General features: G+C 48.5%; 1 protein-coding gene across 1 annotated transcript; it reads right to left on the bottom strand.

The window, feature by feature from the left end:
- Positions 1 to 442: 442 nt before the first annotated feature.
- On the bottom strand, positions 443 to 1,225 carry LOC147971239 (uncharacterized). The gene has a single exon (XM_087523882.1). The coding sequence runs from the start codon at positions 1,223 to 1,225 to the stop codon at positions 443 to 445; it is 783 nt and encodes a 260-aa protein (XP_087380008.1).
- Between the last annotated feature and the right edge of the window lie 23,493 nt (positions 1,226 to 24,718).

Genomic DNA, 24,718 nt, shown 5'->3' with positions numbered 1-24,718 from the left:
CATCGTAGCTTACCGTCTCATTGGAAGGATGTAGGAGATGAACGACTTTGGTGGCACAAACGATAGAGGCAGTATGTGTTTTCAACCATTCCATTCCCAGAATGAGGTCAATGTTGGAAGACTCCAGAATAATGGGAGAAACATGAAATTCCAACCCTTCAATTTCAACGGGGACATCGCGACCAATCATGGTAGTTCGACACTGACCCGCAGGGGTGCGTACCACCATCAGAGTGTTCATGGGCTCACATCGAATGTCGTGTGCATATGCAAAATTTTCTGACATGAATGAATGTGATGCTCCTGAATCAAATAAAACAGATGCTAGCATTGAATTAACAAGGAGAGTACCCATCACAGTAGCAGGCTGGTCTTGAGCTTCATTCAGATCAACATGATTAGCCTGACCACGACCATAAGGTATGGCATTGTTGTTGTGGGGCTAGTTGTTACGGCCAGTTGAAGGCAAAGCCAGCTGGTTCCTTTTCTGATTGCACTCTTTGGCAATGTGACCTGGACGGCCACATCTGAAGCACAGACCATCATTGGGATTGGTAGCAGGCGCTTGGGGTGGTGCAGTCCAAAGAGGCTGCCTCGTTGGCGGAGGAGGCAAACACGGAGCGGCATAGGACTGTCTTGGTGTAGGTGTAGTTGGACGATACATGCTGTGGGGAATCCATATCCGACGCTTCTGTGTTGACGGGCCTGAAGATGAGCCAACGTCACGGCTACGCCTGAGGGATCCCTGGTGTTCCTGAAGACCAGTCTCAACCTGAATAGCCTTGTTCACCAAGGTGGCAAAGTCGGCAAAGTCATGAGCGAAAAGTGCTAGCTTAATATCAGGGTGAAGTACATCACGGAACTTTTCTTGCCTACGAGCATCGGTTGCAATGTCTTCTTCAGCATAACAAGACAAGTCCAGAAATTCCCGCTGATAAGCATCTACAGTATTGTTGCCTTGGGTGAGGTTGCGGAACTCTCGCTTCTTCCTGTCCATGATTCCCTGAGGAAAATCCGGCCGAGTGATGACCGTTCCAGCAAGCAGGGTACGCTTGTGGCTGTCCCACCATTGAGCGGCGGGACCCTTCAGAAAGAAAGATGCGAAAGTGACATAATTAACAGGGGCCACACTAGCAGACTCCATTTCATATGTGATGTCGCGGAGCCAGTCATCAGCATCAAGGGGTTGAGTTGAGCTGCGGTAAATAGTTGGGTTGAGACGCATGAAGTCTGTAGAGTTACTGGGGTTGGCTGTTGATTCATGTTCGGACGAGGAAAATGAGCCATCATTCCTTCCATGAACTGGCGGTTCAGCTCAAATTGTTGCATCATTCCAGCAAAGAATTCAGGCGGTGGTGGATCGTTAGCACCACGGCCACGACCAGCGGGTCTAACCATCCTGCTAACAAGTAACAGGGGGTAGTTCGACATTGAGCATTTGCAAAAACAAAGGATCATTCATGATGAAACATGCATAATGAAAGAGGTACGATGGATACCACTTCATTGTCACCACGATAGTGTGTGTACTATCCAGAATACTATTCTAAGGAGAAACTATGGCTTATCCAGCTTTGGGGTGAATGTGGTCACGGGATCCTAATGTTAGAGTTAGTAAAACCATTTTTACCCGAATAGAAGAGAGATCAGAGTCCCAGAGTAAAGATCGAGGAGTAAAAGATCCTAATACCACCCATATGGCGACGTGGGCCCGTAAGACACAAAGACATGTTAGTAAAAGTTTTTGTAGTGACTAGACTCAACTTCGGCCAAGGAGTTGGAAAGGGGGCTACCTACAGGCAGTCGGCTCTGATACCAACTTGTGACGCCCTCGATTCAATCGTACACTAATCATACACACAAATGTGTACGATCAAGATCAAGGACTCACGGGAAGATATCACAACACAACTCTAGACACAAATTAAAAAAAATACAAGCTTTATATTAAAAGCCAAGGGCCTCGAGGGCTCGAATACATAAGCTCGAATACAAAAGAGTCAGTGGAAGCAACAATATCTGAGTACAGACATAGGTTAGACAAGTTTGCCTTAAGAAGGCTAGCACAAAAGCAACATCGACCGAAAAGGCAAGGCCTCCTGCCTGGGACCCTCCTAACTACTCCTGGTCGTCGGCGGTCTCCACGTGGTAGTAGGCACCCTCGGGGTAGTAGCAGTCGTCAGTGGGGTCGTCTGGATCCTGGGCTCCACCATCTGGTTGCAACAATCGGGTATGGGGGGAAAAGAAGTAGCAAAGCAACCGTGAGTACTCATCCAAAGTACTCACAAGACTTACATCAGATCTAAACTAAGTATGCATCTGTATCAAAGGAATGGGTTGTATCTGTGGACTAAACTGCAGAATGCCAGAAGGGAAGGGGAAAGCCTATCCTATCGAAGACTAGCATCTTCTGGAAACCACCATCTTGCAGCAATAGGAGGGAGTAGAGTAGCATAAAGTAAAGTAGCAGTAATGTTATCAACCTCGACCAGAGATCCTTTCTCGACTCCCTACAAGAAAGTAATCCCAGAGCCATACTATCCATTTCTCATATCCATTTCTCATCACAATCCATTTCTCATATCCATTTCTCATCACAATCCATTTCTCATATCCATTTCTCATCTCAAGTATCCAGTTCTAGTTGTATCGATCGAGATACAACTCCAAGTGTCTGTTACCGTAGGACAGGCTATCGATAGATGTTTTCTTCCCTGCAGGGGTGCACCAACTTACCCACCACGCTCGATTAACTCCGGCCGAACACACTTTCCTGGGTCATGCCCGGCCTCAGCCAAACAATACGCCACAACCCGACCTAGGCTTAATAGAGAGGTCAGCACGCCGGACTAAACCTAGGCCCCCAGGGGTCATGGGCCATCTCCCCGGGAACTCCTGCACGTTGCGTGGGCGGCCGGTGAGCAGACCTAGCTACCTCCTTCAAAAAGGTAGGTGCTTACCAGTCCAACCCGGCGCGTGCCGCTCAGTCGCTGACGTCTATTAAGCTTCGGCTGATGTATACGACGCAGAACGCCCATACAATGCCCACGTGATGGTTAGTGCTATCAGGCCAGAGGCCCCTCAGATCAAATATCCAAATCGTAGTGGATTAGGAACGCGCGGTAACAAGCAGAGACTCATGAAAGATGTGACCCCGTCGCCCCGTTTCGAGTACTTGCGGCATGGGCTAAGAATGCCCGGCCACGCCTTGTAAGTATCTCGCGGGCACCTTACAGGTCAACCCGACTCCACATCACTCGCTATTAAGCTCGCGCGGGTACCCCTCAGGGCCGACCCGTCTTTAGTAACATGGTTCAGTGTAAAGTCATAGTAACCATAGTAACTGTGTGTCTAACACCAAAGAGGAAACCCGAGGAATCACCCCCGGAGAATTCCACTCGATGTTATCATCAAGGTGAACGTAAGAGGATCCACCCTCGAGGTCCACACTTGAGGGGTTGCACGACAGAGCCGTGACGGAAGTGGTTAAGGAGGAAATCACCCTCGATGACCTCGACCGTATAGCTACACTACAGAGATCTCATTAGGAGTGATGTAAGAGGTTCCACCCTCGGCACTCGATAGTAAGTCTGCAGAGTCGTACAACTAGGGGGTGATGTGTGGTGTCAGGGCCTGGACGTCGATCACGATGATCGAGTCATCGAACATGAAGCGAGGCAACTGGGACAAGGTGGGGGTCACTGATGGATCTCTAACCAACCTATACTAAGCATTTTAGGATAAGCAGGTAAGGTATGAAAGCAGGTAACAAAAACAGGCTATGCATCAGAGTAGGATCATACAAAAAGCAGTAGCAGTTCTAATGCAAGCATGATAGGGAAAGAAATGGGGGATATCAGAATGCTCAAGGGGGGTTTGCTTGCCTAGTTGCTCTGGCAAGGAGGGGTCGTCGTCGACGTAGTCGATCACAGGGGCGGCATCGGTCTCGGGGTCTACCGGAGAGAAGAGGGGGGAGAAACAGTAAATACAGAGCAAACAATGCATCACAAGGCATAACATGGCAATAAGATGTGTCGGGTGTGACCTAACGTATGGCTACACGATAAAGGTGAAGGGGGAAAACAACCGGGAATGTTTTCCCGGTTCCGGACCTGTGTCAGACAGATGACCGGAGGGGGAAAGTTCCATGTTCAGATAGTTAGAGGCATCTGACAGGTATGTGGGTAGTGTAATCAGGTTCGTCTCGTCATTCTGAGAAACTTTCATATATAAAGTTTTTTGATCCGAGCTACGGTTTATTTTCTATGATTTTTCAAAGTTTTAAACATATTCTGGAATTATTTAAAATAACAGAAAAGAAAATATGATGTCAGCATGACGTGTTGATGACATCAGCAGTCAACAGACTCGCTGACCATGTCAAACCTGACCTGTGGGTCCAGTGGGACCCACATGTCAGCCTCTATTAGTCTAACAGTGCATTAAACTAATAACCTAGGTTAATTAGCTACTGGACCCCACCTGTCATAGACTAGTTAGCTAAACTAATTAGTTTTAATTATTAAAACATTCTAATTAGTTTAATTCACGGTGGGGCCCGCATGTCAGTGCCATTGGGTGGCCCAGTCAGCAGTTGACTGGGTCAACCCAGTCAACTGGGCCATCAGGGCCCACTGGTCAGCGACCTAGGGGCGGGGCCCACTGAGCCACGTCGGGCCAGCGCCGGAGAGAGCTCCGGCGAGCCTCTCCCGCGGCGGCCCTTCGCCGGAGATGGCCGGAAAACGAGCACAGGGCTGTGTTTCACACCCAGCCAGGTGTGTTCGAACGAGGATGGTGTCGCGCGTCGAGTGGTGGTGGTAGCGCGACCGGACTTGGCTGGAATCGTCGCCGGCGATGAGCAGAGGCGGCGGCGCGTATGGGTGCTCGGTGGAAACGGTGCTACGGTGGCTCAAATCGAACGCGGCTAGGCTCATTCGGACGCGGGAGAAGCAGCGCATCCAACTACGACCTTAGCTCGAGCGGGGGCGGGTTGCAACGACGACGGTGTCGAGCGGGGCGGACGACCGGAACGGGCATTGGCGGGGATCGGGCTACGGGGCAAGAGGAGGGGCGTGCGCATGCGCGTTGGTCTCCTGGGAACACCAGGAGCATGGCCGAGGCCTCAGGCGAGCGTGACAAGGGCCATGGCCACGGCCACGAGCTCGTCGGCGGCGAACAGAGCTCGGGCGCGGCAGCAGCTAGCTACGGCGTGTGAAGGGGGTAAACCGAGGGGAGAAGGAGACGGAGGATCTCACCTAGAGGCACGCACGGTGGCCCTTGAAAGATTAGGAGCAGCAGGAGCATCGGGAGGAGTAAGATCGTCGGGGACCGAGGTGGAAAGGGGGCGGCTCGATCCGTGGCATGCGGTGCTCCTCGAGCTCGATGGCGAGGCGTAGACGAGGTAGAGGTTGTCGGCGCGTCTCGTGGACGTTCTGGCAAGGCGCAGGGTGGCCGGTGGCCGCGGTGACGACGGAGAACGGCGGCGACCGTGCTCGGAGGTGGACGGGGGAACGAGGGGGGAGGCGAGGAGGAATCTGCCAGGGAGAGGGAGAGGCGGAGCGAGCGGGCGAGTGGGGATGGCATAGTAAGTGGAAGGGGAGCTCGAGGCATCGAGGGGATCTTTATCCCCCTCATCGACGGCGAGGTGGATCGGTGGTGACGCGCGGGCGCGCGCCCCTCGGTGGGTTGAACAGGGGGAGGGGAGAGCGACTGGGGAAGGGTAGTTGGGCCGGCCTGCTGGGATGGGCCGAAGCCCAAGGGGAGGCCAGGCGCTCTCCCACCCCTTCTCCTTTTCTTTCCCTTTTTCTTTTTCTTTTTAAGCTTTTTCTGCTTTAGCTATTTTAGGCCACATAGGCATTATGCAAAAATGTTGGCTCACCACCAATATTACTTGTGGAATATTTGGCACATGATGAACATTTTAGTTTTCATGTTTCAGCATTTTGAATTTCACTCATAATTTGAAAATGAATTCAACTGCAATTTGAAAGAGAGAGGAGACAATGATGATCAAACACTTATTTAGCAAAATGATTAACTTAACCCCAGGGGTTACTGTAGCATCATTACACCGGGGTGTTACAGAGGGGAGGAGAGGCAGCCAAGGGGGCGCCCCAAGTAGGAGGAATCCTACTTGGGCGCCTCCCAATTTGGCCTCCCCCCTTTCCATATCCATCAGAGGGGGGAGGAAGGAGGAGGGAGGAGGGAAGGAAGGGGGAGGCCGAATCGCTCCCCTTTCCTTCTCTCTTCTCCTCTTTCCTTCCCCTCCTATTTCTTCCTACATGGGGCGCACCAGCCCGTCCCCCTTTTGGCCCATTAGGCCCATATAGTGGCCGGGGGGATGCCTGGAACCCCTTCCGGTGACGTACCCGGTACCCCCGGAACACTTCCGGTGTCCGAATATCATCGTCCTATATATGGATCTTTACCTCTCGACCATTTCGAGACTCCTCGTCATGTCTGTGGTCTCATCCGGGACTCCAAACAACATTCAGTCACCAAATCACATAACTCATATAATACAAAATCGTCATCGAACGTTAAGTGTGCGGACCCTACGGGTTTGAGAACTATGTAGACATGACAGAGACACCTCTTCGGTCAATAACCAACAACGGAACCTGGATGCTCATATTGGTTCCCACATATTCTACAAAGATTTTTCTCGGTCGTACCGTAATGACAACATACGTTATTCCCTTTGTCATCGGTATGTTACTTGCCCGAGATTCGATCGTCGGTATCTTCATACCTAGTTCAATCTTGTTACGGGCAAGTCTCTTTACTCATTCTGTAATACATCATCCCACAACCAACTCATTAGTCACATTGCTTGCCAGGCTTATTATGATGTGCATTACCGAGAGGGCCCAGAGATACCTCTCCTATACTCGGAGTGACAAATCCTAATCTCGATCTATGCCAACCCAACAAACACCTTTGGAGATACCTGTAGAGCATCTTTATAATCGCCCAGTTACGTTGTGACGTTTGATAGAACACAAGGTATTCCGCCGGTATCTGGGAGTTGCATAATCTCATAGTTGAAGGAATATGTATGTGAACGTAGAGCTTATCACACCCGATCATCACGTGGTGTCTCAGCACGACGAACTGTCGCAACGGTGCATATGAGGGAGAACACTTATACCTTGAAACTTTAGAGGGATCATCTTATAATGCTACCGCCGTACTAAGCAAAATAAGATGCATAAAAAATAAACATCACATACAATCAAAATATGTGACATGATATGGCCATCATCATCTTGTGCCTTTGATCTCCATCTCCAAAGCACCGTCATGATCTCCATCGTCACCGGCTTGACACCTTGATCTCCATCATAGCGTCGTGGTCGTCTCGCCAACTATTGCTTCTACAACTATCGCTAACGCATAGTGATAAAGTAAAGCAATTACATGGTGTTTGCATTTCATACAATAAAGCGACAACCATAAGGCTCCTGCCAGTTGCCGATAACTTTTACAAAACATGATCATCTCATACAATAATATATATCACATCATGTCTTGACCATATCACATCACAACATGCCCTGCAAAAACAAGTTAGACGTCCTCTACTTTGTTGTTGCAAGTTTTACGTGGCTGCTACGGGCTTCTAGTAAGAACCATTCTTACCTACGCCTCAAAACCACAACGGTGATTTATCAAGTTTGCTATTTTAACCTTCAACAAGGACCGGCCGTAGTCAAATTCGATTCAACTAAATTTGGAGAAATAGACACCCGCCAGCCACCTTTATGCAAAACTAGTTGCATGTCTGTCGATGGAACTGGTCTCATGAACGTGGTCATGTAAGGTTGGTCCGGGCCACTTCATCCAACAATACCGCTGAATCAAAATAAGGCATTAGTGGTAAGCAGTATGATGATCACCGCCCACAACTCTTTGTGTTCTACTCGTGCATATCATCTACGCATAGACTTGGCTCTGATGCCACTGTTGGGAAATGTAGCATGCAAGTTCAAAAAAAAATCCTACGCTCACGCAAGATCTATCTAGGAGATGCATAGCAACGAGAGGGGAAGAGTGTGTCCATGTACCCTCGTAGACCGAAAGCGGAAGTGTTTGACAACGCGGTTGATGTAGTCGGACTTCTTCTTGTTCTGACCGATCAAACACCGAACGTATGACACCTCCGAGTTCTGCACATGTTCAGCTCGATGACGTCCCTCGAACTCTTGATCCAGCAAAGTGTCGAGGGAGAGTTACGTCAGCACGACGGCGTGGTGACGGTGAATGGTGAAGTGATCCACGCAGGGCTTCGCCTAAGCACTACGACAAAATGACCGGAGGTGTAAACTGTGGAGGGGGCGCCGCACACGGCTAACAATTGTTGTTGTATGTTCTAGCGGTACCCCCTCATATATATAGGCTGGAGGGGAGGAGAGGCAGCCAATGGGTCGCCTCAAGTAGGAGGAATCCTACTTGGGCGCCTCCCAATTCGGCCTCCCCCCTTCCATATCCATCCGGAGGGGGAAGGAAGGAGGAGGGAGGAGGGCAGGGAGGGGGAGGCTGAATCCCTTGTTGGGGAACGTAGTAATTTCAAAAATTTCCTACGCACACGCAAGATCATGGTGATGCATAGCAACGAGAGGGAAGAGTATTGTCCACGTACCCTCATAGACCGTAAGCGGAAGCGTTATGAGAACGCGGTTGATGTAGTTGAACGTCTTCATGATCCGACCGATACAAGTACCGAACGCACGGCACCTCCGAGTTCAGCATACATTCAGCTCGATGACGTCCCACAAACTCCGATCCAGCAGAGCTTCATGGGAGAGTTCCGTCAGCACGACGGCGTGATGACGGTGATGATGTTGCTGCCGACGCAGGGCTTCGCCTAAGCACCGCTACGATATGATCGAGGTGGATTATGGTGGAGGGGGGCACCGCACACGGCTAAGGGATCAATGATCAACTTGTGTCTAGAGGTGCCCCCCTGCCCCCATATATAAAGGAGCAAGGGGGGAGGCCGGCCGGCCCTCCTAGGGCGCGCCAGGAGGAGGAGTCCTCCTCCTAGTAGGAGTAGGACTCCCCTTTCCTACTCCTACTAGGAGGAGGAAAGGAAGGGGAAGGGGAGAAGGAAGGAGAGGGAGGAAAGAAGGAAAGGGGGACGACCCCTTAGTCCAATTCAGTTTGGGCTAGGGGGGCCGCGCGCGTTGCCTCCTCTCTTCCACCACTTGGCCCATGAGGCCCAATACTTTTTCCCCGTATTCCCGTAACTCCCCGGTACTCCAAAAAATACCCGAATCACTCGGAACCTTTCCGATTTCCGAATATAGTCGTCCAATATATCGATCTTCACGTCTCGACCATTTAGAGACTCCTCGTCATGTCCCCGATCTCATCCGGGACTCCGAACTACCTTCGGTACATCAAATCACATAAACTCATAATACCGATCGTCACCGAACGTTAAGTGTGCGGACCCTACGGGTTCAAGAACTATGTAGACATGACCGAGACACGTCTCCGGTCAATAACCAATAGCGGAACCTGGATGCTCATATTGGTTCCTACATATTCTACGAAGATCTTTATTGGTCAAACCGCATAACAACATACGTTGTTCCCTTTGTCATCGGTATGTTACTTACCCGAGATTCGATCGACGGTATCTCAATACCTAGTTCAATCTTGTTACCGGCAAGTCTCTTTACTCATTCCGTAATGCACTATCCCGCAACTAACTCATTAGTTGCATTGCTTGCAAGGCTTATAGTGATGTGCATTACCGAGAGGGCCCAGAGATACCTCTCCGACAATTGGAGTGACAAATCCTAATCTCGATTTATGCCAACTCAACAAGTACCATCGGAGACACCTGTAGAGCACCTTTATAATCACCCAGTTACGTTGTGACGTTTGGTAGCACAGAAAGTGTTCCTCTGGTAATCGGGAGTTGCATAATCTCATAGTCATAGGAACATGTATAAGTCATGAAGAAAGCAATATCAGTAAACTAAAACGATCAAGTGCTAAGCTAACGGAATGGGTCAAGTCAATCACATCATTCTCTAATGATGTGATTCCGTTAATCAAATGAAAACTCATGTCTATGGCTAGCAAACTTAACCATCTTTGATTCAACGAGCTAGTCTAGTAGTGGCTTACTAGGGACATGGTGTTTTGTCTATGTATCCACACATGTATCAAGTTTCCGGTTAATACAATTCTAGCATGAATAATAAACATTTACCATGATATAAGGAAATATAAATAACAACTTTATTATTGCCTCTAGGGCATATTTCCTTCAATAGAAACCTAACATATGAAGCCTTGATAAAACAGGGAGAAAACCAGCCTCATAGGGGAATCCAGATAAGAAGACGACCTCTCGTACCAGCTGCCTCCGCCGCCCCTGGTCGACTATATTATTCTCATGCCTTCAAACGGGGGTATGACAAAAAGAGAGAACAGAAACTCCACCAAAATGAAGAACCCTAGCCTACGGAAGGGATTCGAATGTGGAATCGACGGGAAAGGCTCTGCCGCGCCATCACCTCATTCAAGGAGACTCCGACATCTACCATCTTCATCAGCATTCCCACTTCCATCTCTTTGTAATACCGAACCTTAGTGGATTCTTACATGTATTACTTTGATCTATCATTCATGATTATCACAATTATCCATAAGATGCTTATTGTTTCTATGCCTAGGTGATTCCCTAGTTCTCGGGAATATGAACGAACCATAGTATGTTTAGGTGTTGAGCGCCGATAGGATATGACACCCTCATTTGAATTTTTGAGTTAATAATGTGTAAGGATGCCCACTCAACATTTTTTCCTTCAATGGCTATGAAGCGTATTACTGTCGTTGTAGAGGTAAAGAGGTGACTGTAATATACTCACATCATTCTCTTTGCAATTGATAGGGAAGCAATGGAGAGCATTTGCTGCGTCCACAAGGTGACTCTTAATTATCCCTGTCGTAACCTAAATATGGGGAGGAACGATAGTGACGTGTGCAATATAGAGACTATGATTGTAGATGAAGGAAATATGCCCTAGAGGCAATAATAAAGTTGTTGTTTATATTTCCTTATATCATGATAAATGTTTATTATTCATGCTAGAATTGTATTAACCAGAAACTTAGTACATGTGTGAATACATAGACAAACAGAGTGTCCCTAGTATGCCTCTACTAGACTAGCTCGTTAATCAAAGATGGTTAAGTTTCTTAGCCATAGACATGTGTTGTCATTTGATGAACGGGATCACATCATTAGAGAATGATGTGATGGACTAGACCCATCCATTAGCTTAGCACTATGATCGTTTTAGTTTATTGTTATTGCTTTCTCCATAACTTATACATGCTCCTATGACTATGAGATTATGAAACTCCCGAATACCGGAGGAACACTTAGTGTGCTATCAAAAGTCACAACGTAACTGGGTGATTATAAAGATGCTCTACATGTGTCTCCGATGGTGTTTGTTGAGTTGGCATAGATCGTGATTAGGATTTGTCACTCCTATTGTCGGAGAGGTATCTCTGGGCCCTCTCGATAATACACGTCACTATGGGCCTTGCAAGCAATGTGACTAATGAGTTAGTTATGGGATGATGCATTACGGAACGAGTAAAGAGACTTGCCGATGACGAGATTGAACTAGGTATGATGATACCGACGATCGAATCTCGGGCAAGTAACATACCGATGACAAAGGGAACAACATATGTTGTTATGAGGTTTGACCGATAAAGATCTTCGTAGAATATGTAGGAACCAATATGAGCATCCAGGTTTCGCTATTGGTTATTGACCAGAGATGAGTCTCGGCCATGTCAACATAGTTCTCGAACCCGTAGGGTTCGCACGCTTAACGTTCGATGACGATGTGTATTGTGAGTTATGTGATTTGATGTACCGAAGGTTGTTCGGAGTCCCGGATGTGAACACGGACATGACGAGGAGTCTCTAAATGGTTGAGACATAAAGATTGATATATTGTAAGGTTATGTTTGGACACCGGAAAGGTTTTGGATAGGTTCAGGCATTTTCTAGAGTACCGGGAGGTTACCATAACCCCTCGGAGGGTTAATGGCCTTTCACGGGCCTTAGTGGAAGAGAGGAGGAGGTGGCCAGGTGGAGGCGCCCTCCCAAGCCCAATCCGAATTGGGGGGGGCTTTCCTTCTCTCCCTCTTCCTCTTTCCTTCCCCTCCTAGTTGGACTAGGAAAGGGGGAAGCTACTACTAGTAGGAGCAGGATTCCCCCCCTTGGGGCACGCCCCATGAGGCCGGCCGGCCCCCTCCTCCCCTCCTTTATATACAGGGGAGGGGGGCACTGAAAGGATCGATATGGTTGACTAGAGGGGGTGAATAGGAAACTAACAATTTTTAACTTTTCTTTACCAAATTAAACTTTGCATCAAAGTAGGTTGTCTAGATGTGCAACTAGGTGAGCAACCTATATGATGCAACAACAACAAACAAACAAACAAGCCAGAGAAGTAACATTAAAGAGCTTGCACAAGTAAAGGTAAGAGATAACCAAGAGTGGATCCGGTGAAGACGAGGATGTGTTACCGAAGTTCCTTCCTTATGAGGGGAAGTACGTCTCCGTTAGAGCGGTGTGGAGGCACAATGCTCCCCAAGAAGCCACTAGGGCCACCGTATTCTCCTCACGCCCTCACACAATGCTAGGTGCCGTGATTCCACTATTGGTGCCCTTGAAGGCGGCGAGCGGACATTTACAAACAAGGTTGGGGAAATCTCCACAACTTAATCGGAGGCTCCCAACAATACCACGAAGCTTCACGACAAAGGACTATGGCTCCGTGGTGACCTCAACCGTCTAGGGTGCTCAAACACCCAAGAGTAACAAGATCCGCTAGGGATAGGTGGGGGAATCAAAAAAAACTCTTGGTGGAAGTGTAGATCGGGGCCTTCTCAACCACTCCCAGGCAAATCAACAAGTTTGATTGGCTAGAGAGATAGATCGGGCGAAAATGGAGCTTGGAGCATTAATGGAGCTTGAGGGGGAAGAAGTAAGTCAACGGGGAAGAAGGGGACCCCCCTTTTATAGTGGGGGCAACAATCCAACCGTTGCCCCACTAAACAGCCCCGCAGAGGGCGGTACTACCGCGGGAGACAACGGTACTGCCGCTCCCTTCGGCGGTACTGCCGCGCAGAATGAAAGGCGAAGGGAACGAGGGAACCGGACGGTACAGCCGCGGAGGAAGGGCGGTATTGCCGCAAATGAGCGGTACTGCCGCACTACTGCCGCAGCGAGGTACCGCACAATCCGACACAGAAAAAGACCCCTCGAATCGACGCGGTAGGGACCTGGCAAGCCAGCGGTAGTACTGCTGCGGAGGCACCGACGGTACTACCGCTGCGGAGCGGTATTGCCACTTGTGACCCCTCAGCGGTACTACCGCTAGGTACCACGGCACTACCGCTGGGACCCAGACAAAACCCACAAGAAGACAGAAGATCTCTCCATAGAAGCGGAAGGGCTCGGAGGGTGAGAAGCGGATGTGTATGTGATGATTCCACCCAAGCAATACCAAAGCAGACCCCCTCTTGATAGTATGGTGCCCTCTACGCAACTGGTCCACCGAGAAAGAAATGAAAGAGCTACGCTGTCTTGAGTGACACTCCAAGGGAAGGAAATCGTCTCGTGCCAAGGATGAATCTCTGGAATGCTCAAAGCACACGATTAGTCCACAAACACGTTGTCATCAATCACCAAAACCACATCGAGAGAGATATGCCTCAACAATCTCCCCCTTTTTGGTGGATTGATGACAACTAGGGATTTGCACAAGGAAAATATATAAAAGAAAGAATACTTAGAACTACAAAATATAGACGGGCTGCCCCTGAATGTGTGCACCTAGTTAGTGGAGCCTTTGGAATGCAAGACACACACATTCGGATCAACACTCCCCCTATATTTTATAGTCCAACAATTCTAAGCACATGATATATGATAGCAGGGTATAAAACAGGATAAGCATGCAACTCATAAGATACTACAGTACTGAATAGACATAAGTAATAAGGTAGCGATAGGGTAGCATATGTCTCACACCATATGTCTAGAACTTAGGTCTTACTGGCACCAAACCAAACCAAACAAAGACAACGAGAAGACACACGAGAAAACACAAGACACAAAACACAAGACACAAAGACACACTCGCAACACGGCAACAACACAAATCCCTAAACTCTCTCCCCCTTTGGCATCGAGACACCAAAAGGGCAAAGAGCGACGCTACGGCTCCAGGTGATGGCAAGCTGAGGATCTCGAACATCACATCTCAGCGTGATCGTCTGCATATTCGTCGTTGGTCGGAAACTGCTCGGCATCTAAATCGATCCAAGGGCAATGCTGGTGAATCCATTCCTCCTCTTCAGTGATCTGTCCCTCAGAACCACTAACAACGGTTGCACCCAACTGACACATGAGCTCCTTGTGACTCCCCCTGGCCTTCTTCTCTGCCACATGGGTCATGTACTGGCCGTGTGACTCCATGCAGAAGAGCTTCCTCATCTTGTGCTTGAGTTTCTTTGCCCAAGAGGGCTCTGTCCCAGACGGCTCATAGTCCTCATCGTCAACATCAGCCTCAGCCTCAGTCTCAGTCTCCATGGCAGCGGCAGCAGTAGATGGGCCCCCGGGTTTAGGCACTGAGGTGCCCCAATTGTCCTTCCGCGGACGCTTGATCTCATGAGAAACCAAGTCTTAAGTTTCCAGCATCACTCTAGGATAGACACGTGCCCAGGCCTTCTCAATGAGCCTCATGATGAATGGACCATATATCGGGCACTTGCGCTCAGAAACAGCAGAGAGAAGTTCAGACCACATCACATGAGAAATGTCCAGGCTCTCTCCAGTGTTTGCTTCCTTCTCATGCTGGCAGAAAAGAAGCATGTCCACGAGATAGGAGTGGACCATATCCAGATTCCCGATGCGAGGGAAGAGATTCTCATGGAAGACACGATGAAGAATGTCCAGATAGGCAGACAGCTCATAGGTTTCCTTCTTAGTCACCGGGTGAACCTTCACAGTACAGTAGGGCCAAAGGGCTTGCTTGTGAGTGGATGTAGCATTGCGGTGAGGGCGGAAGCCGACTGGAGTCTCAAGCCCGTGATCTTCCACATCAAGTAACTCCATGAAGGCCTGCCACTTGACGGAAAGCAATTTGCCATTGGTCATCCAAGTCAGAGTTCTGTCGGCATCAGTTCCAAGATGAACGGTAGCAAAGAATTGAGCCACCAAATCTGCATCAAAATCCTTGTTGAACTGCATGATCCTGAGAATGTTCAGCTGAGAACACATCTGAAGGGCTTCGCCAAAGTACTTAGGGTCCTTCTCCATAGCATCCGTGTCGATGGAGCGTACATCAACATAGAGATTCTTCTTGGCCTTGATCACATCAAAATAGATGGCAAACTGAAAGCGGTTCCAGAACGGGCGGTTGACCAAAGTGGGATCTTGGTCTTCCTCATAGGGGTTGCGGCGACGCTTTGCCCAAAACTCCTTGGAAGTCATCTCAGTCACAGTCTTTCCCTTTGGCTTGTTGGCAGATCTCTTCGACTACTGAGGTGGTGGTGGAGCACTTGAGGATGCGCTTGCTGGTGGAGGTTGAGTACTAGAGGAACCACCTGCTGGCTCTGAGGTGCGGTAGCGCTTTGACGTTGCACACTCGGGGTTGACACGGCAGACCTGCTGCTCAGGATGATCATCACCTGGAACCAAACACACGACCAGAAGAAACAAACGAAAGAAGAGAGCATAAGCCACCAAACGAGACAAAAGAGGATCAAGGTGAGGTAGAAAATATTGGAACTGGGCATCCGACGGTAGTACTGCCATCTACCTGCGGCAGTACCGCTCGTGCGGCAGTACCGCTCATGGTGAGCAGCAGTACCGCTCAAGGTGAGCGGTAGTACCGCTCAGAATGGGGAACATCAGTTTTCTACTACCGTGGTCAGATCCGGCACTACCGGGATGCCAAATTCAAAAATTTATCCTACCAAACATCAATCCAAAGAGCCTAGAAGCAAACTCCATCCACCACAAGCCTCTTCATTGCCAAAAAACTAGAAAACAATGCCTATTGCCCCTAAGAACTAGATGCAAGATCTAGGCAAAGAGAAACTGAGAACAGAGGCAATACCGGCATCCATGGTTGGAGGACGAGATGGAGAACGACTCCACCGAAGGAATGGAGAGAAGCGGCCGGAAAACGGCGGCCAGCCGGTGCCCTCCCGCGGCGAGGCGTCGCTGGAGCGACGAGGAAGACGAGCGAGTGGGGGCGAATGGGTATGGGGAGAAAATAACTCCCCTGCCCCGATATAACCCCCAGTGCCCGCCCCTCAGCGGCAGTACCGCTGGTGAGGGTGGTAGTACCGCTTAACCCTCATAAGCGGTAGTACCGCAACCGCAGCGGTAGTACCGCTCAGCCGCAAAGAGGGCTAGGAAAAAAGGGCTTAACTCTCAGAAAAAGACGAAAAGAAAACAGGAACAAAACACACACACAAAAACGACAAAGAGAACGAGAAACACACACCTCTCTAAGAGAGGTCGGTGGCCGAGGCCACCTATGTTTGAGTTTAGAGGTATGGCGCCACGAAGATTTTAACCTTGGGCCCATGACCATCACTCATCTTTGAAGCACAAGTGCCATAAAGAAATGGCTAATGTGAAAGAGTTTGGTTAGTTTATGCATTATGATGGGAGGGAAAGTTCATTGAGAGAACAACACTCCCCCTATGTCCATGCGTACACCTAAACTAGACAACACGTTGAGTGAGGTGGGGTGTGCAGGGGTTCAAGTCACATTGCTCGAATCAATGATATTTAGATCATGCCTTAACTCACGAAATCTTGCTTCATCCAAAGGCTTCGTGAAGATATCTGCAAGGTTATCATGAGTGTTGACATAGTTGAGCTCGATCTCCCCTCGCCTAATGTGATCCCGGATGAAGTGATACCTAATCTCAATATGCTTCGTCTTGAAGTGTTGCACCGGGTTGAGAGAGATCTTGATGGCACTTTCATTGTCACACCAAAGAGGCACTTTGTCACAAGTGACACCATAATCCTTTAAAGTTTGCCTCATCCATAGGAGTTGTGCACAACAACTACCGGCGGCAACATACTCCACCTCAGTGGACGAGAGAGACACACAACTTTGCTTCTTGGAAGACCAACTTACCAAAGAGCAACCAAGAAACTGGCACCCTCCGGAAGTGGACTTCCTATCCACTTTGTCTCCCGCCCAATCCGAGTCTGAATAACCTACAAGCTTGAAATTTGCTCCTCTTGGGTACCACAAGCCAACGTTTGGGGTATGATCCAAATATCGAAAGATTCGTTTGACCGCCACATAGTAACTTTCCTTACGTGCGGCTTGAAACCGTGCACAAATTCCCACACTCAACATGATATCCGGTCTAGATGCACAAAGGTAAAGCAAGGAGCCAATCATGGAGTGATATACCTTTTGATCCACCGCTTTACCATTGGGATCAATGTCAAGTTGGCACTTGGTGGGCATGGGAGTGGACGCTGGCTTGACATCACTTAGCTTGAATCTCTTAAGCATGTCTTGAGTGTATTTGGCTTGGTTGATGAAAGTTCCCTCTCTCCTTTGCTTCACTTCGAACCCGAGAAAGAACTTCAACTCTCCCATGGAAGACATCTCGAACTTTGAGGTCATGAGAGCAGCAAATTTCTCATTGAAAGCTTTGTTAGGGGAACCAAAGATAATATCATCAACATATAATTGGCACACAAACAACTCCCCTTTGACCTTCTTAGTAAAAAGAGTGGGGTCGATTAGCCCAACTTCAAAGCCACGGTCTTGTAACAACTCAGTAAGGTGGTCATACCACGCACGTGGGGCTTGTTTAAGGCCATAGAGTGCCTTATCGAGTTGATACACATGATCGGGAAAGTAGGGATCCTTGAACCCGGGGGGTTGCTTGACATAAACCAATTCATTAATAGGACCATTAATAAAAGCACTCTTCACATCCATTTGTTGTAACTTAAAGTTATGATGAGAAGCATATGCAATCAACATGCGAATGGATTCAAGATGAGCAACGGGAGCAAAGGTTTCACCGTAGTCGATACCCTCGACTTGGGAGTAGCCTTGTGCTACCAAACAAGCCTTATTGCGAATGATAATCCCATGGGCATCTTGCTTGTTCTTAAATATCCACTTGGTTCCAATGACATTGTGGTTCCCCGTCGGTTTTGGCACCAATCCCCACACTTTGTTGCGCTCGAAGTTGTTGAGTTCTTCATGCATGGCATTGAGCCAATCCGGATCTTCGAGCGCCTCATAGACCTTGTGGGGTTCGACACGAGAGACAAACACGTGATGTTCACAATAGTTTGCTAATTGTTTACGAGTGCTTACCCCCTTTCTTAAGCTTCCAAGCACATTCATCATGAGATGATCCTTGGTGGAGAGCTTGGAAGCAACCTTGGCGGCACGACGCTCCAATTCCTCCTCGGGGGTGAGACAAGGAGTGGTCACTTGATCATCTTGAGCGTCGTCTTGAGCTTGTTCTTGATCACGTGGGACTTGATTTTGAACTTGCTCGGAGGAGGGAGCTTGACCTTGGGCATCACTTGATGTTACAACACCATCTTGAGATTGATCTTGCCCTTGGTCTTGTTCTTGAGGTTGAGGGCCCTCACTTTGTTCTTCGGAAGTGTGTGGGTCTTGGGTTGGTGAAGGTTCCACTTGAGTAGAACATTGTCCTTCTCCTTCGGCCACAAGGGGTTCCTCAATGGGTAGGATATGACCAATACCCATTCTTCTTATGGCTTGGGGAGGAATTTCATCACCTACATCACAAGTACCACTTTGCTCCACTTGGGAGCCGTTATTCTCATCAAACTCCACGTTACATGTTTCCTCAATAAGTCCTGTGGACTTATTGAGAACACGGTAAGCATGAGAGTTTGTAGCATAACCAACAAATATGCCCTCATACGCTCTAGCCTCAAATTTAGACAAACGGACACCTTTCTTGAGAATGAAGCACTTACACCCGAACACTCGGAAGTACTTGAGGTTGGTCTTGTTACCGGTGAGTATCTCATATGGAGTCTTGTTCAAGCCCTTGCGGAGGTAGAGCCGATTAGATGCATGGCATGCGGTGTTGATGGCTTCGACCCAAAAGTTGTATGGAGACTTGAACTCCGCCATCATGGTCCTTGTCGCATCCATCAACGTCCGGTTCTTCCTCTCCGCTACACCATTTTGTTGAGGGGTATAGGGTGCGGAATATTGATGCTTGATTCCCTCATCACTCAAAAACTCATCCAAGGTGTAGTTCTTGAACTCGGAGCCGTTGTCACTTCTTATTATCAAAATCTTTGCATTGTGTTGTCGTTGAGCTTCATTTGTAAAGTCGATGACGGTTTGTTGGGTCTCGCTCTTCCTCTTGAAGAAATATACCCAAGTGTATCTTGAATAGTCATCCACAATCACCAAGCAATACTTTCTACCCCCGAGACTATCAAAGGATGGAGGTCCAAAGAGATCCAAGTGAAGGAGCTCCAAAGGCCTCTTCGAGTAGATGATAGTCGTGGGAGGGTGAGCCTTCTCATGTAGCTTTCCTTCAATGCAAGCACTGCAAGCACGATCTTTGGCAAAACTAACATTTGTTAGTCCACGGACATGGTCCCCCTTGAGAAGACTTTGCAAAGATCTCATATTGACATGGGCTAAACGGCGATGCCAAAGCCATCCCACGTCAACTTTAGCCATTAGGCATGTCGCGGTCTTAGTGGGTCGCTTCAAAAAGTTAATCACATAGAGACCGTTCTCGACATGCCCAACAAAGGCTACTTTAAGAGTCTTGCTCCACAAGAGGGCCACAGAATCAATATCAAAGAAAGTGGCAAAGCCCATGAGTGCTAGTTGACGAACGAAAAGTAAATTGTATGCAAGGGACTCAACAAGCATGACCTTCTCGATCGTAAGATCATGAGAAATGACAACTTTGCCAAGTCCCAATACCTTAGAAGACGAGGCATCATCCGACTCAACATTGGCGGGCATGGATGGAATCTTTTGCACGTCCATCACCAAGTCCTTTCTTCCGGTCATATGATTAGTAGCTCCACTATCGAGCAACCATGATCCCCCACCGGAAGCAAACACCTACAAGAGATCAACGCTTGGTTTTAGGTACCCATTTTGTAATGGGTCCTTTGATGTTAGTAACAAGGGTCTTAGGAACCCAGATAGACCATTCAATGTACTCATAAGGAGAACCAAAAAATTTGGCATAAACATGCCCATCTCTAGCGCGGCACAACACATAAGAAGGGTTAAAGTCGCCGGCCTTGTTGGGAAGGGGAGCGTTTCCCTTCTTGGCACTACTACCCTTCATGGAGTTTTTCTCCTTCTCCTTAGTAGCACCCTCACCCTCCCTCACAAAGGTTTGCTTGAGAGGAGGAGGTCGTTTGGCCTTGTCATTCTTCTTCTCGTTCTTGGACTTGGACACATACCCAATCCCTTCCTTGGCCACAACTTCCTTTTGGTTGGTCAAGAGGTCATTGAGGCTCTTCTCGCCTTGTATGCAAGACACAAGACCTTTCTCAAGTTGCACCTTTATCTTAGCGTTCTCCTCAACAAGATGCACATGCTCACAACACGGGTTAGTAGCATTTGCATTATCAACTAACATCATACGAGGAAAGGTGGCTTTCTCCTTGGTTAGCTTTACTTGGAGTTGATCATGAGACTCTTTGAGGGTAGCATGAGCACCCTTCAAGACCTTGTGAGCCTTGTCAAGTAGATCAAACTCCTCTTTGAGTCTAGCAAGATCAACCCCAAGTTTGGCCTTCTCGGAGTTTAGCACATGAGAAACCACGAGAGCATGATCAAAATCTTTCTTTAACTTAGCATGATCGTCATTGTATTACTCCTCAAGAGCTAAACGAAGACCACGCTCTTCCTCAAGAGCATTGGAAAGATCCAAAATCTCATCGGCATAGTCACGACTATGCCCCTCCATCTTGGAGATGGTATCTTCATGAGACTCGATCACGTCATTGGCTTCACCAAGTTGTTCCAAGAGAGCAACAAAATGCTTCTTGGATTTACCCTTGAGTTTACCCATAAAGGACTCAAACTCATTTTCCTCCACATTAGATCCCTCACATTCATCAATGCAATCCGTCAAGGAAGGATTATTAATGATGGTAGTTTTGATGTTGGGAGTTACCTTGTTGGTGGCTTTAGCCATGAGGCACTTGGTGGTGATGTTCTCATTGGGTGAGTCGAAGAGAGATTGTCGTGGAGTTTTTGCAATGGCAACGGAGGCCATGGCAACCGACTCACCATCATTATCATCATCATCATCATCATCATCATCCTCATGGTACTCTTCTTGAACCACCAATGCCTTGTGAGGGGTTTTCTTGATGAAGTTGCTCTTGTTGGGGAAAGACTTGGATTTGTCCTTTCGAATGATCTTACCACCATTGTCTTCTCTCTTCTCATACGGGCACTCCACAACAAAATGACTCACATTGCCAGAATTGTAGCAAGTCCTTACACGTTGCTTGCTGTTCGTGCCACTTGAGTTGTTCTTGTTGAAGTTTGGCCTTGAGTTTTTCTTACTCCAAAATTGCCTTGAAGCAAGTGCCATGTGTTCATGATAGGCATACTTTGTATCTTTGGGGTTGCTTTACTCTTCTTCCTCTTCTTCTTCTTCAACGCAAACCTTGGCCTTCAATGCAAGGTTGGGCTTCTTTGCCCTTTGAGAACGAAGCACCGCATTGTCGGCAGTCTTGTCCAAGATGTTCATAGCCACAAACTCATCCAACACTTCACTTGAGGTCAAAGTGTGGAAGTCCGGCCTTTGACGAATGACGGAGGACATGGCCTTGTGGTAAGGAATCATTGCCTTGAGGAATTTGCGCTTGATCCAATTTTCATCCATGTCCTTGCTCCCGTGATCTCGGAGTGAGACCGCGAGCTTGGTTACTCTCCGATGAAGCTCATGGGGTTCTTCATCTTCTTTCATTGCAAACTCATCGGCTTCATCTTGCACTACTTCATAGTTGGAGCGTTGAATGCTTGCGCTTCCCCGGTAGAGAGAGACAACACAAAGCCATGCATCTTTGGCCAAGGCGAAGGGCCGAAGGTGAGGTAGATCTTCGGGTGGAATTGCATATTGAATGATAAAGAGAGCATTCTCATTGAATTGATTATCCGCGGCTTCTCGAGGAGTGAAGTTTCTTGGATCATGCGGATGGAAACCTTCTTCAATGGTTCTCCAAAGATTAGTGTTCACATGATTTAAATGATGCTTAAAGCGATAAACCCAAGAATCAAAGTCCTCATTTTTCACAGTCTTAGGGGGAGGACCGACATGATTCAAATGAGTGGAAGGAACCGGTCCACCATAAACAAGTGGTGGTTCCACATGAGCAAAGATGTCGGTGCCATTCTTACCACTAGAAGAAGGAGCCTTTTCACTACTAGCTTCCCCCTTGTCGGAGATAGCATCCGTCACCTTGTCAGTGGGAACACCCGCTTTCAACGGTGCGGTGGATAGTTTAAGCCCTTCAATGAATTTGGTAAACATGCTTTCAACCTCGGTCGTCATGGAGGTTTTCAATGTCTCCAAGGCCACATTGAACTCCTCACGAGAGACCGAGGTTCCCCCATCGCCCGTAGACGAGATCAGATTCACACCGGAGTGTTCCTCCACACCGTCTACGGTATCAACCATACTCTTCGGATGGCAAAGTCCTTAGTAAAGAGACGAGGCTCTGATACCAATTGAAAGGATCGATATGGTTGACTAGAGGGGGGTGAATAGGCAACTAACACTTTTTAACTTTTCTTTACCAAATTAAACTTTGCATCAAAGTAGGTTGTCTAGATGTGCAACTAGGTGAGCAACCTATATGATGCAACAACAACAACAAACAAACAAGCAAGCAAGAGAAGTAACACTAAAGAGCTTGCACAAGTAAAGGTAAGAGATAACCAAGAGTGGATCCGGTGAAGACGAGGATGTGTTACCGAAGTTCCTTCCTTATGAGGGGAAGTACGTCTCTGTTAGAGCGGTGTGGAGGCACAATGCTCCCCAAGAAGCCACTAGGGCCACTGTATTCTCCTCACGCCCTCACACAATGCGAGGTGCCGTGATTCCACTATTGATGCCCTTGAAGGCGGCGACCGGACCTTTACAAACAAGGTTCGGGAAATCTCCACAACTTAATCGGAGGCTCCCAACAATACCACAAAGCTTCACCACAATGGACTATGGCTCCGTGGTGACCTCAACCGTCTAGGGTGCTCAAACACCCAAGAGTAACAAGATCCGCTAGGGATAGGTGGGGAAATAAAAAAACTCTTGGTGGAAGTGTAGATCGAGGCCTTCTCAACCACTCCCGAGCAAATCAACAAGTTTGATTGGCTAGAGAGATAGATCGGGCGAAAATGGAGCTTGGAGCATTAATGGAGCTTGAGGGGGAAGAGGTAAGTCAACAGGGAAGAAGGGGGCCCCCTTTTATAGTGGGGGCAACAATCCAACCGTTGCCCCACTAAACAGCCCCGCAGAGGGTGGTACTACCGCGGGAGATAGCGGTATTGCCGCTGGGTTAAGCGGTACTACCGCTCCCTTCAGCGATACTGACAGCAGAATGAAAGGCGAAGGGAACGAGGGAACCGGACGGTATAGCCGCGGAGGAAGGGCGGTACTGCCACATATGAGCGGTACTGCCGCACTACTACCACAGCGAGGTACCGCACAATCTGACACAGAAAAAGACCCCTCGAATCGACGCGGTAGGGACCTGGCAAGCCAGCGGTAGTACTGCTGCGGAGGCACCGGCGATACTACAGCTGCGGAGTGGTACTGCCGCTTGTGACCCCTCAGCGGTACTACCGCTGGGTACCACGGTACTACCGCTGGGACCCAGACAAAACCCACAAGAAGACAGAAGATCTCTCCATAGAAGCGGAAGGGCTCGGAGGGTGAGAAGCGGATGTGTACGTGATGATTCCACCCAAGCAATACCAAAGCGGACCCCCTCTTGATAGTACGGTGCCCTCTACGCAACTAGTCCACCGAGAAAGAAACGAAAGAGCTACGCCGTCTTGAGTGACACTCCGAGGGAAGGAAATCGTCTCGTGCCAAGGATGAATCTCTGAAATGCTCAAAGCACACGATTAGTCCGCAAACACATTGTCATCAATCACCAAAACCACATCGAGAGAGATATGCCTCAAGAGGCACCCCATAGACACATAAGTTGATTTCCTAGCCATGTGCGGTGCCCCCCTCCATAGATTTCCACCTCGGTCATATTGTCGTAGTGCTTAGGCGAAGCCCTGGATCAGTAACTTCATCATCACCGTCAACACGCCGTCGTGCTGACGAAACTCTCCCTCGGCCTCAGCTGGATCTAGAGTTCGAGGGACGTCACCGAGCTGAACGTGTGCAGATCGCGGAGGTGACGTGCGTTCGGTACTTGATCGGTTGGATCGCGAAGACGTTCGACTACATCAACCGCGTTACTCAATCCTTCTGCTTTCGGTCTACGAGGGTATGTAGACACACTCTCCCCTCTCATTGCTATGCATCTCCTAGATAGATCTTGCGTGATCGTAGGATTTTTTTTGAAATACCGCGTTCCCCAACAGTGGCATCAGAGCCAGGTCTATGCGTAGAT

This window comes from Triticum urartu, chromosome 5A (genome assembly GCF_056163025.1).
Source record: "Triticum urartu cultivar PI428250 chromosome 5A, HENAU_Tu73, whole genome shotgun sequence".
Taxonomy (NCBI): domain Eukaryota; kingdom Viridiplantae; phylum Streptophyta; class Magnoliopsida; order Poales; family Poaceae; genus Triticum; species Triticum urartu.
Note: the sequence above shows the minus strand (reverse complement) of the source record. Positions and strands in the feature narration are given on the sequence as shown.